The 13904-nt window shown below is 33.1% G+C and overlaps 1 protein-coding gene across 1 annotated transcript; it reads left to right on the forward strand.

The window, feature by feature from the left end:
- Positions 1-6213: 6213 nt before the first annotated feature.
- On the forward strand, positions 6214-13904 carry LOC110021722 (uncharacterized protein At2g39795, mitochondrial-like). The gene is made up of 4 exons (XM_020720332.1): positions 6214-6663; positions 11096-11439; positions 11819-11974; positions 13877-13904. The coding sequence occupies exons 1-4, from the start codon at positions 6376-6378 to the stop codon at positions 13887-13889; spliced, it is 801 nt and encodes a 266-aa protein (XP_020575991.1). The 5' UTR covers positions 6214-6375; the 3' UTR covers positions 13890-13904.

A 13904-nucleotide genomic window follows, 5' to 3' on the forward strand; every position in this document is an offset into this window, starting at 1 on the left:
GCAACTTCTCATATTGTACCCCCTCATTTATAAATTGATGAACCCTTTTATGATAAAAGAGTGACAATAAAAATTTATTATTGTTCATTATTGTGTATTTCTATCTCTATTTCTCTTTCTCATGTCATATGTTATATTTCTTGAGTGTGATACACGGAGGATTCAACAAGTTATTCATGTGTTTGTTTATTTTTAAATTAAATATTAATAGCAATTAACATAAATTAGTAAATACAATATGTTATTTCAGTTTCATAATTAGAGACCTTGCCATATATAATATTCAAAATATAAAAGCTTAACCAAGAATAACACATGTTTTAATCTTGTGTAAGGGTGCCAAAAACTAACCTAACACGCTAACTCAACCCGAACCCGACTCGAAAAATCAGGTTTCGAATTCACCTAGATAAATTTGGGTCAGGTTTGGGTTAAAAATTATAACTCGTTGAATTTTTTAGGTCAAGTTTGGGCTAACCCGTCAAGTCAAAAATGACCCGTCAACACTAAATCGACTTGAAATTGACTCTTCAACCCAAAACTAACTCGAGATGGACTCAAAATTGACAAAATTTTGATTTGAGCAACTATCTTTTTTCTTGCTTTAAGTGGTTTATACGTGTCGAGTTCGGGTTTACCGACTGAATGTGGGTCGTGTTTGGATTTGTCTTTATGACCCGTTTAATATTAGGGTTGGATTCATATCAAGCAGTTTTGGTTGAGTCAATTCGAGTCACACCTGAATTTGGCCCACAAACCCAATTCAACGCCCCTAAATTCTTATGTCATAGGGCCAACAAATTGCAAATATCGAACTCACCTCACCATCGCCCTCTTTTCAACCTTATGAAGCTGAAACTCATCGTCGATCTTTAAATCCCTCCGGCCTCTCTGCATCTTTACAAAATCCAACCTTGAAGTTTTTTGCCTCCAAGCTTCAAAGTCGGACCTCATGGCAAACCACAGGATCAAGCTCACATTGATATTTTCAATAAACCAAGTCATCGCTTAACTTCACTCATGAAAATCCTCCCTACCCTTATTGCTATAACCTCAAAAGGTCCAACCTTACCGCTGCCTCTAGATCTCTTAGTCATCGCCCAAACCTCATCATTGGAAACAATGAAGTTATACATATGTAAATAATAAAATTGGGATTGTTATGTATATAAATCTCTCATTCTCAAAAGGTTTCCTAGGTTTATATCTTGAAGAACATTAATTTGAATCACATATTCTACAATTTATTTTCTCATAGTTCAAATCTTATGTACTAAATATTAAGACTTGTATTAGAGAGTTTGATTGACTCATTTGATAGATAAAAAATAAAGATAACACAATGGTGGTGATTTTTTGGTCAAAGTGGTCCCCGTCTCATGAAAATTCAAGTCAAAGTATAGGCCCTGCCGAGGAGAGAGAAAAATAAGATTTTTTATGAAACTTTAGATGAGCTCTAATTTGATTGATTTTAATATTTTCAGGTCAATTTGACTATGTTTTGAATTTGAAGTTGATTTGAGTTCATTTCAAAGGCAAAATCATAATTTTCGTTTGTGTCAGAAAAGGAGTCCAATTTGGACACAAAGGGGCTCACCTGAAATATTTCAATGATTTGAATGCAATTGTGAAGTTAGTTTTATGAAATGACAATCCGTTGAAAAATTTTACTTGGACAACTTTTTATACAAGAAAGTTGTCTTATAGCCACGGAAGCATATTTCATGTCATTCATATATTGATAGTGAACCAAATATAGCACATGGCATGAAATTTTGAGCACTAAAATGGCTTTTAGAGAGAACAATAATTTCTGAGCATAAAAATAATACTTTTAGAAGTAACCATCTATATCTCACGTTGCCAACCACTACCATGGATTCCATATATGGTTTATACGACAAGCCGCACTACGACCTTCGTTTACAATATTCACAAGGAACTATTGTCTTTATAGCAATTAATTACGACCCTTGCAACCTATTATCACCGAGAACTACATTAATTATAGTCAAATTATGACTATTATCGATGATCTACTATTGTACATTTACAATAGTCGTTTTATAATTCCATATTTCCTAATTTTAGAGAAGAGTAAACATATGTACTCATCATTTATAGTGGATTATTCTAACTGGGCTAGATTCAGTAATTTTTTTTTCTTTCCAAGATTTCCGCAAATAAATTGAGGTATCCCTTTCAGCTTGCTTCTCTTCAATTACTTGAGTGTATACTAATTTTTCATTTAATGTTAAGATGAAATTCGTTACTCTACCATTGTGAACATTCCGACACACATCAAAGATAATTGACATTAACCAATTAGATAGACCGACAGTCAATGTTTATTTTTTTATTACCACCAAAAGTCAATCTTAAGGGTAGCTAAAGCCTAGCCACTAATGTGTTGATTCATTCAACCTAGAACTATAGAAGGAAAATGAGTGTTTTACTTGGACAATATAAAACACCCAGTGCATAAAAAAGGCATAATATGAAAATCAAGTGCACGTGAAACGAAGCTTCTCGAGCACAACATAATAAAGTCATTATGATATGAAAGACACAACAAAAACATCACAATGTAACAAATGCATCATACAAGTGATGCATGCATCACACAAGTGATGAATGCAACAAATGTAGACTCATAATCAAACATAAAATGGGTCTTACAACACATATAAAATTCAACCTAAAAAAAAGGTTGACATCACGACGTTATATAGACGATATTGGGGTATCCACATTCTATTTAAGAAAGGACTTTAAATATAGAGGTGACAAATCACACAAAATGCAAAAAACTACATAACAAGCATGAAACACAATATATGGAATGGCATGCAAAATGCAAGTTAAAAAGAAAAAAAAAAGCACATATAAGGGAATGCATAAATATAAACAAATGTAGCAGTCGGATTGGAAGGATGACGTTGCAATGACATGAGACATAATTGCAGTATAGTCTGTCTGATTTGGAGGCCAAGTGTCTGGTGTCAAGCGCGTAGAATGCGGTGCCTAGGTGTCAGTCTTTTTGGTCCTCAGACTAATGCAAAGAATGTGTTGATGCTCAAAAACTCTATATACAGACATCTACTTTTGAGTAGTGGTAGGCAAAGCTTTAGCATTTTTCTACATGCATCATTTGGTGGTTTAAATGGATAAACATGAAAAGAAAGATGTGAAATTAACTTATAATGACCTAGTTAGTAATGATAAGATTGTTATAAGTCCAACTTATTAGTCGGACCAAAGAACTGCCACTCATGTGAAAGGATGTACCAATGATTCAGGAGAGCTAGTCCCTAGGTCAACGATCTATAATGATCGAGGACCCGATCATTAGAAAACACCGAACTTGGCTTAAAAGCATGATTGAAAAGTTTAAAAAAATCGTCACCACCCATATAGAAGGGTGTACCAACGACCCGTGGGTAAAAAAAAATGAGGCTTACCTCAACCTATAAAAATTAAGAGGCCAACAATTGTTTGACTAAGTTAAACCCGACTAATTGGTAAGGTAACTCGTAGTCTTTGAGATGTAGCAAAAGAGGTGCACTGGCAATACGTCATTGAGAAAGAAAAATCTTAGGAGGTCCTCAACGACATGCCAAAAATATTTAAGACCTAAGGCCCATAGGCTAGAAATAGCTCACAAATTATCGATTTAAAGGGCCTAAGACTCGGGGCCTTAACATCAAAAAACACCATTGTGATTTTGGGTCAAACAAACCTAAGGTCTAGTAAGGCCACAATTTTGAAAGCAGTGTCGCAGCCTTTTGGCCAAAAAGCATGGTATGACACTGCAACGTTGATAGGCAATGTCACGATGTTGAGCAGACCTACAATAGGATGGCGTCATGTTTTTGTTGAAACACGATCACAATGCTATCTGATATGGGTATGGTGCCTAAGCGCCAAAATCTGGTGCTTATACGTTAGGCATAAAATAAGGATATGGTGTCATAGTGCCCAAAGGCAGGGACATAATGCTAGGGAAAAAATACAGGGGGTTAGCCACTCGATTCACTTTAAAAACATATGAAATTTATAAATGCTTGCTCTAACAACATCCTGATCCTAACCTCTAACACAAGGCCTAGGGGCTATTGGAAGAGCGAATAACACCAATGTTTATCGAGACCTCACCTATGCTAAGGTTGACAAAGTCCCTCAACACAATAAGTCTAGAAATGGCTTCTTGAACTCATTCAGTCATAAAACATCACATTCAACTATGGAAACACCATCAAATGTGGCTTCAGAACAAGAAGGGTTCGAAGATGAGATGTGGAGGGAAGTTCACGGACCAAAACCTGGAATGAGGAGGGTTTAGAGAAGAGGTGTGGATGGAAAATCACACTTTAAAAATCCTAATGAGAAAACTCAACATATAAAAAAAATAATGAAAGAGAGAAGCTTACACTATGCAAAGGGGGAAAAACTCTTCATTTATAACCTTGAGAGATCAAAGGGGTGATTGAAATTAAAATTCTCAACCCTAAGGAAAACCTAAGACTGCCCCTTTTAAAGGAAAAAAAAAGGCTTTGGTGTTGCGACATCACTTATGATGCCTTGGCACCACGAACATGACAGTTGTCATATTAGCTGACAAGATAGAGTTTGCAGCTCAAAACCTGATATTTTTGGTGGGGTGTCGTGACACCATGAATTACATCGCTGATGGGCGCTAACAACTATTCAATCAAACAATGCTCTCGAGATTGTAAAAAATTTACAGTGTCGTGATGTTATATTGCGACTTTGCCATGACCTTCATCTTTTGATTATCTTTCTGGAATGGGGTCCTAATAGCAAATCAGAGGTATGAAAGCAAAGTTCTAGCGATTTTTGTGAGGCTGGATGTTGTGGCATTTTTCATTAAGTACTGACCTCAAAATGGGCTAAAACTCACAATTTTGCATGTTTGCAATAAAATGTGAGAAAAATGAAGCATAGGAGGCTTGAACATAATATGAAATAAAAAAAACATGCTAACTCATAGTGGATAAAAACAATTCTCAATTAAATTTAAGATTGTTGAAGCTCCAATTTTAGTTATTTTATAATCAAACTGAACATCTCGATAATATAAGTCCAATGATGGCATGTAAAATAATATGATGCTGGATCAAGTAAGCTTGAGTCAAGCACTTGAATTTTTATTGAAAGCTTTGAAGTATTAATTGAAAATTTTAATGAACTAAAAAATTGTCATGGCTATAGTCAAGTCGAGTGTCTCAATAAATGAAATTTAACGAGTCCGAAGTCACTCAATTATGAGGGCATTAAGACATTTAAATGCTAAAATAATGATTTGTGGTAAAAAAGATCAACATTAATGGTTTAACGAAATGTTTTGTGATTTTGGTTAAAATTAACAAAATAATCGCTCCTAAAACTCTATAATTATGATCACTTTTTCAACATGAAAGAGATAGGAGAATGTTAAGAACTAATGTACATACCCTTGAAGAGAGCCTTAAGCCAACAACTGTCTGTGATTCTTTTATCATCATTAGTAATTATTATAGTTTAACTATTATTTTATGGTTGTTATAACCAAATTATTATTTTGAACCAGTTGTTGCTTGGTCATTGTAACTTCGTCAAAATTTTATAATCATATGTTCTCTACATAGAAAGAGAAATAAATCTTTATAATTTTAAAGACAAAACTTTGTGGTTTTTCACATAAAAATTTCCTTGTGATTTTTTCACATAAAACTACGTTCTCTTCAATCACTTATATCTATGTCTATGCGGGAACTTTATCAATGCTAAGGCATTGATATCTTACTCTATCACTATAAATTTTTGTCAATGATTTCATAACTAATTTTGTGGACCCTTAAAATTGAAAAAATATTGTAATTACTCAAAAATAACTTTCTCAGACTTAGGGTTTATATTCATTAGACACTTTTGAAAAGTTTTTGGAGTCTATTTCAACATCTCCAATTCTTTTGAACTCATGCATTTCTATAGATAACATATTTATTCCTCTTATTAACATTTCACATTCTTTTTACTTGTTCGTTTAATCATAAAAGAAGGAAATGACCAATTACTCTATTATTTGGTTCAAAAATATTTAATCATTTTATGCTATAAATAAGATAAAATTTAGATGATTTTGATATATTTGAGATAATTATATTGACCATAAATTTGCATAGTATGAAGCCCATTTAATTATTTCACCTCTTAAACCCTGCCTACTGCCGGTCGCCAGCAACCATTTCCTTTCTTCCTCTTCTTAAACCCTAGGGGAGAGCTTCGCTTAGACAAGGGATCGAATCCCCTGATATCGTGTCTCAGTGTTCTCTTCGTAAGATATACGACCACATTCAACTTCTCTGCGGTGGAATGGCTTCATCCATTGCCAGCTCCCTACTTCGCAGAACCGCCCGCCTTCCAATCTCCTCTGCTATATTTGTTCGGCGCCCGCCTGCGCTGCTCTACTGTTCCACGGTTTCTTCTTCCCCCTCTCCTCTTCTGACCCGGAAATTTCTGATTAGCAGCCGTACAATCAGGAAGCTTCCAGCCCTGTTCTCTCTCCGTTTCGCTTCAACTAAGGTTGACGCTGATGAGAATCTTGATAAAGTTCTCCAGTCCGAGATCGAATGTGCCCAGGAAACCGAAGAGAACGGTCGGGTAAGTTTCACAGAAGGCCATCTTTACTATGATTGCTGTTGATTTATCGACTTTTCTGGGTTTTGCTGGGATCTGGATTGGGTTAGAAATGGATTTTTCATCTGGACTCATCTTTTTATTTACGTTCTTTCGTTAAATATCTTGAATGTGAATCTTCTCTTCGAAATTTATGTTCATAAAACGGTATGCTTTGGTTTTGGTTTTGTTTGATTCAAAATGTCATGTGCCTCTTCAAAAACGAAACATTGCATGTTCTGTTCCTTCTTTCTTAATACGAGTTATGTTACTGATTGCTTGGCTGTCCTTTCTTTATGGTATTGCAAAGAGCTTACAAATTCTTGGCACATTTGGCCTCAGATTACTGGGAATCAACTTGGAGTTTTCTTATGTTTGAACTTTGTGCGAAGTCTTAAAAACTGGACTGAACAGACCAACTAGTTCAACCATGAAGTGGTCATACAACCGGTGAGGCCTTAGGGTAGCCTTAAGGATCATTTTTGCCTCCAATTGGTGAAAATTGTTGCTCAAATTGACCTTTTTATTCACCTTTCTCAATTAAACGGTTAAAATATTTCATATAAGATTTAGTTTTATAAATTATATTATGCTTAACTTATAATTATGAATTAAAAGAAATCTTAAATTTAATTAATATGAGTTTAATCAATTTAATTCATACCAGGTCTACCACTCAGGTGACTTAGGAGCTCAAACTACAAAACTTTTATTTTTAATGACTAATGAAACGATAAGTATTTTTCATGATGGAGGACTAAAAAATTATGAGTATTGAAATATGAATTAGACTACGAAAAGGAAGAATTGAATTGTGAGACTTGGGCTTTGATAATATTGATTGTGCTACAAAATGTAAGAATATTATGATAAAATTTTAACATTTATATTCTTATTATTTAGTATAAATTCTACTATTAATATAAACTTATATTCTTACTGTAAATTAATTTTTGTTTAGATATCAATATTACATTTTTTTTATTTTAAAATATATTTAATGTATATAAATATAATTTAATCTATTTATAATACATAGACATTATATCTTAAGAGTTTTATGTCAAATTTTAAATTTATAATTATTAAAGATATTATGTTCAAGCTTTGTTTATTTTTTCACATATTTATCACATATGTACATTATCAAATCATTTAAATCAGCTTAAAATAATTTTAATATTTATTATGTTATTTGGTTCAACCTTTGAACTTTGTACCCCTCATTCTTCTAGTTCAATGGTCGATAAGATTTTCACAACCTTGCTTTTGTGGAATAAGTTGTGGGACCATATTTATACGGGCTCTTGTGGTGCTTATTTTGACTTGTGTTGCATCAGTATTATTCTCTTTATAGATGTAGATTGAAAGTGGAAAGTTTGAACACCATACACAAATATAAAGGTTAAATTATGATTTGAGGATTGTGCTTTGGATCATCTACTAACTATGGTAAATGAATACATGACATTTTACATAAAGCTTTGGAACAGTTCTGAGAGTTACCTAAGGGGATTGCTCTCGCAAGGTACAAAAATCAATTCATGATTTGAAACCTATTCTTCAATCATGCATGAATCAATGTGTCTAGTTTTGCTGCAAATTTAGGTATTCCATAATGCTAGATGATTGTTGTCATACATGCATACATAAAACAAAGTAAAATGCAGATAAATTTAATTAAAATTCCAACTTCTATCTTTGATTTTTATTATGGTCATTCAATGATAAATGAATTTGACAATTAATGCTTAAATTTTCCTACCGGATTGTGACATGCATCGCATGAGTTGCAAAGAGCAGCCCCAGAATTTGTTCAAGATTGTCCAAGTTATGAAGGTGCATATGTAGTGTAATAGCAATATGCGTGCCATGAGCGAATAACTTATGAATGTCTAGATGCAAGGATAGTGCTCATGATGGGTGTATAATATTCAATATGAACGTGTGGTTGCATGCTATACAAAGCCATGATATCATTTGTGATGCAAATGACAAGTGAAATGATTGGGTCATGGTAACCTATTTATTGACTTCGCATGTTTGATCAACTAGAGGGTAGACTACCCTTTTTGAGATCATATGGTGCATATGGTGCCAGGTACAAGGGGTGATACTTATTCTTGCCACGAAAGATCATGTAATGACCATGTGTTTGGGCGACCATGTCAAGTCATGGGTCTGTATCAACACATGTAAGAATTGGGTGGTGTGCGAACATCAGCTGAAAATTGTTTTGAATTTTCAAGATGCGTAGAATGTGTGAGAATGCTTAATGATGCACTACATGATAATTTATGGGTTTAATAATTTGAAACATGCAAAATATGCAAGAATGGGGTGATTTTAAATATACTTAAAATGCTTGTGGGAGACGGAATCATGGGGTGCATTACCTAAATTTTTAGAGCAAAAAATGCACGAATTTGTATTTTTGATGACCTTTTAAATATTTAAATAATTATATCAAAATATAATAGTAATATAGAAAATGGTGGCATGAATTTGAAAAATGCTTTATGATGAAATTATTTGTGCGAAACATAAAATATTATTTTATAAGATTCAAATTGAATTTTAAAAACTGATGATCGAGTTTGAATGATGATATGTGATTTGGAAGGAGTATCAGTGAAGCTGATTTTAGAATCCAAGGGTTTGGAGAATTTCACCTCATATAGGTTTTCAACTATAAGGTTAGAAGTGCTAGGGTGGTTAAGCTTGGGTGTGAGGATGTTGATAGGAATCTCACACATGGCTGATGATGACTCTTTAGTAATTAGATGCAGATGTAGATCAACGATGAAGTTTGATAGCTGCATTCACATGTGCTCGATGAGGGAGATAGATGGTTTCATGTACAATGAGAGGGTAAAGAGATTGTAATGAGGTGTAGCTATGTGTGCAACGTTGTGTATTGAGCATTTGGAGGCACATGCGAGAAGTGTGGTTGAAGGCAACAATGAGTTGAACACTGTGTGCTGTGCAGAGCACGAGGCACCCACATACCCTTGTAGAAGCAAGCTAGATAAGGAGGAAGTGTGTATGTAACAACAGTTTAGACTTGTGCTCTAAGTGAAAGGGGAAGAATGCATGTTGCCGGGACTTTGTGCATGACTGCTTTTGGATGCGGCGATTGCTCTGAGTAGAAAATCTCATGAGTTGTGAGGTATGCTTTAGGGAGTGCCTTTATAAGTGGTGTAGATGTCTTAAATGGTTCAAGTCTTATTCTAGGTGAAGCCAAAAAATTGAACTAGGCTAAGTAGCGTTCATATTATTAACTTAACTTAATTCATAGTTGTAATTTTAATCAAGTAATCAAGCCTAAATTTATGAAAATGAAAGGATTTTGTGACACTCTGGTCTAAAGTTGAATATTGTTGGGTTCTTCTATTTTAATTTAGACTTTGCTGGGGTCAATATGGTTTAGCTTTTGGGGATGCAAAACAGCTTGCCAGGCCTTTCACTTTTCATCCAAATATGTTAGGCTAACTCTAGGATGCCTCGAAGGCCATGTCAATTAAGGTATGACTCAGATTGATGGGTTGGGCTAAGATCGGTTCTCATAAGAATGGGACTTTCAACGAGCAGTTAATAACTGCTATGTTGCACTGACTGAAATTTGTTATTTTAACTATGAAAAAAAAAAAAAATTTGTCCTCTTTTTCTTTCACATCTTATTATTTCTCATTTAAAATTTACTATATATTCTCATTGATTTCTTTTGTTTTTTGATGGAGTAAAAAAAAGTATGTAAATCATAGATTTGCTTATCTTAAGAGTCTAAATCGAGTTAGGGGCTGTAGAATGGGAAGATGTTCACTAGTTCTATTATCCGCATGTTTGACATAACTAACGACTAACTAGAATAGAACGGAGAGTGATTATTTTAGTTGGACGGTGAGAGTAGTATATATTGAAGATAAGATATTTCAAGTAGACTTAAGTAGTCCGGGCTCATGCAATGAGCGATACAAGTGTACCAATAGAAAAGTTGCATGAAGTTAATGCTAAAGGATTGAGGAGGTTAGCTCAAAGGTAAAATTGACATAAATTATGCAAAAAAAAAAAAAAAAAAAAAAAAAAGTAGAATAGAGTTACATCTCATGTGGCACTCCACAAGTTGAATGGACAATAAAAAATCATTAATAAAGTTGAGACTAAATGGTTAGAATAAATGGTGTTGTTTCATAATTGAATGCTGTGATGTATTTCTTCCTGAATTAAAGATGTTTCTTGGTGAAATTGTATCAAGGTCCTTCTTCACATATTTGGGTCCCTCCAATTCCGGTAGTATTGGATGGTATTATTATTAACCATTTTCTACTGAGCAATGCTTTTTAGACACGAGTAATTCCTCAGAATTTTCCATTTGAGTACATACATACATACATATTGCTCAACTTGAAAATTGCAGGAAATTGATGCTCCAAAAGATTTTCCCTTTGAAATCATTGATAATTCTGGCGATCAAACTATCATTCTTAAGCGTGAATTTGCTGGCGAGAACATCCAAGCTACAGTATATATGAATTTTGATGGGGAAGAGATGAGCAAGGATGATGATGATGCTAGTGAGGTTGATCAGGACAGTGCTGTTTCCCCAAATATTTCTCTGCTGGTAACTATAGACAAAGGGGAGGGCCCTGTCTTGGAAATTGGTTGCAATATTAATTCTTCTGATCTTGAAATTGAAAGCATGACAATGAAAAGTAGCCATGATTCTGATGGCCAGGGAGCTTACCAAGGACCTGATTTTTCGTGAGTTTTCTTACTTTGCTGTGTTTGTTTGTGTGCTTGGTGTAAAGTTTTTTTTTTTCTATAAATAGTCTCTTTGCTACAAAGCATGGCTGCACAGTCTTAGAAGTGGTGCCTAAAGTTTATTAACCACTTCGATAAAAATCTGAGAATAAATTATAAATATTTTCAGAATAATTGCATAGAATATTCACAGAGGTTTTTGTGTATATCAAGCTTCAGAAGGAAATTTGTTATATAGTTTACGATTTCATATCAGATGAACGAAAAAAATCCCATTTTGTCTGTCTTTTTCTTTTAAACCTCAGTACTTATCTTTGATTTTAACTTATTCTTTCCCATACACAAATTTAACAAATTTATTTTAACTATGTTGTTGCAGGGAATTGGATGAAAGTTTGCAAAAGGCTTTCCACAAATATCTGAAATTAAGAGGTTTTGACAGTTCTCTCCGCGATTTCTTACATGAATACATGATGCATAAGGATGAAAGGGAATATCTGACATGGTTAGAGAACGTGAAGGAATTTGTTGGCAAGTGAGTTCTATTATTCATGTTGAGGCTGAATTTACAGTGCAATTTTGAAAATAATCATTTTGTTTTTATTTAATTCTGCAATGATTATAACTTTTAATCTGCTGAAAGTTCTCATTTCTTTGCTCCCAAACGTCTTGTACCAGTTATATGCTTCAGGATGATGCTACTGAATTTCATTACTGTATGAAATTCAAGCCTGAAGTACCCATTTTTGTTATAATTGAATTTTAATATCCATAATCAAAGTATGTTTTTTTTTTTTGGTTGATAATCTGGTTGATAATCTGCTTTGGAGTATGGAGTATAAATACTGCATCTAACTTGGAGCATATTCCATTCACTTCATTATGATCCTTTTTGTATTTTGGTGAATTGCAAATAAATGTAGAAGATGTTTTATTGGGGAATTTGCATGCATACCACACAATTATTGTGTATTTTACATTTCTAACACCTAGGCTTTGATTTTGACTTCTATAGTGCTTCAATATTTTATATGGCATAAAAAAATATCACTGTTATTAACTTTTAAATTGTGAAATACACTTTTTCATGCTTAGATAAAGTGGTATAAATATAAAAATCAAACTTTAGGTGTTAGATATTGAAATACCTAGGAATTGCATGATAAAGATGTAAATCTTCCTTTTTTTTACATGGATCAAGGGGGATTTGCAATTTTACATGCATACAACACAATTTTTATCTATTTATATATGTAATACATGAACTTTGAAATTTACTTATATTATAACACTTTTTGACTCAATCATATTAAAACATAAGCATGAAAGAATATATTTTACCTTTAAAAAATTAAAAGTAATGATATTTTTTATATGGGATTCAAAGATCCAAGTGCGATATACTTGAGTATTGAAGTTTAGGTATTTAATGTCTAAATATATAAGAATTATGTGGTATTTATGTAAATTCCCTTTTAGATAATTTCTGTTTACTATGATAATACAAACTTAATTGATCCCAAGGTGCTTCAAGTATATGTTAAGCCATCAAAGTGAGATGGTGGCCGCTGGTGATAAAAAAAATTTTGGGCATTTTGAAACACATCGCTCAATTTCTATGCATTTACATTTCTAATGAAAATAGAAAATTCAAATGGGCTTTGTCAGTTGCACTATAGCTGGACTTGTGCTTCTCCCACAATGTTGTGTTCCGAAAATTGTTTAAAGATATTTGTGTTCATCTTCTATTCATCTTGTTGAAACGTTTAAAACCTAAAAATAATATTAAAACAACATAATGAGTTATCTAAAGATAACTCAGGAATAATCACATTTCCAAACTACAACAATCTAAGGAAAAAAAAAATCAATATACGTGCTGAGCTTTCATATCTCTGTAAGAAATATTATAATATGTTGGTTTTTCGTACTTTCATAAGAAATTCTATATATGCTAATGCATGTATCAATGTTCTTTTCTAAATGAAAATACTCAATTAGTTTATATGCATGTATCAATGTCTCTGTGATGATTACCGTCAACAAAACCTAACATACCTTTGATCGATACTGTCTTGTCGACTTCGGTTGGCACAATGATTAGCGATATAAATATCACAATTGTCCAGGGTAGAAAAATCCTTTACCTGCCTCCTGAAAAGACTTCTAATGATGCATGGAGCATGAGTTTCATGTTAATCTCTTTCTGTAACTTCTTTTGTAATTGAAAAAAACATAACTAGTTTGGCATATAAAGCCTAATCAGAAGAAAGATAGGTTAGAGGATTGTCCAAGAGTTATGCATTAAAAAAATATTTTTTAAATTTATTAATATGAATTCCTTTCTTTTGAGTTGCTTTGTTTTTTTAATGATGAAAATTTTAATTTTATGCCATTTTAAACTCCTAATACTCTCTATATTGTAACTCTCAATTAGGCTACAAACATGACGATTACATGTGATT

Source organism: Phalaenopsis equestris, unplaced genomic scaffold (genome assembly GCF_001263595.1).
Source record: "Phalaenopsis equestris unplaced genomic scaffold, ASM126359v1 Scaffold000140, whole genome shotgun sequence".
NCBI classification, from domain to species: Eukaryota; Viridiplantae; Streptophyta; class Magnoliopsida; order Asparagales; family Orchidaceae; genus Phalaenopsis; species Phalaenopsis equestris.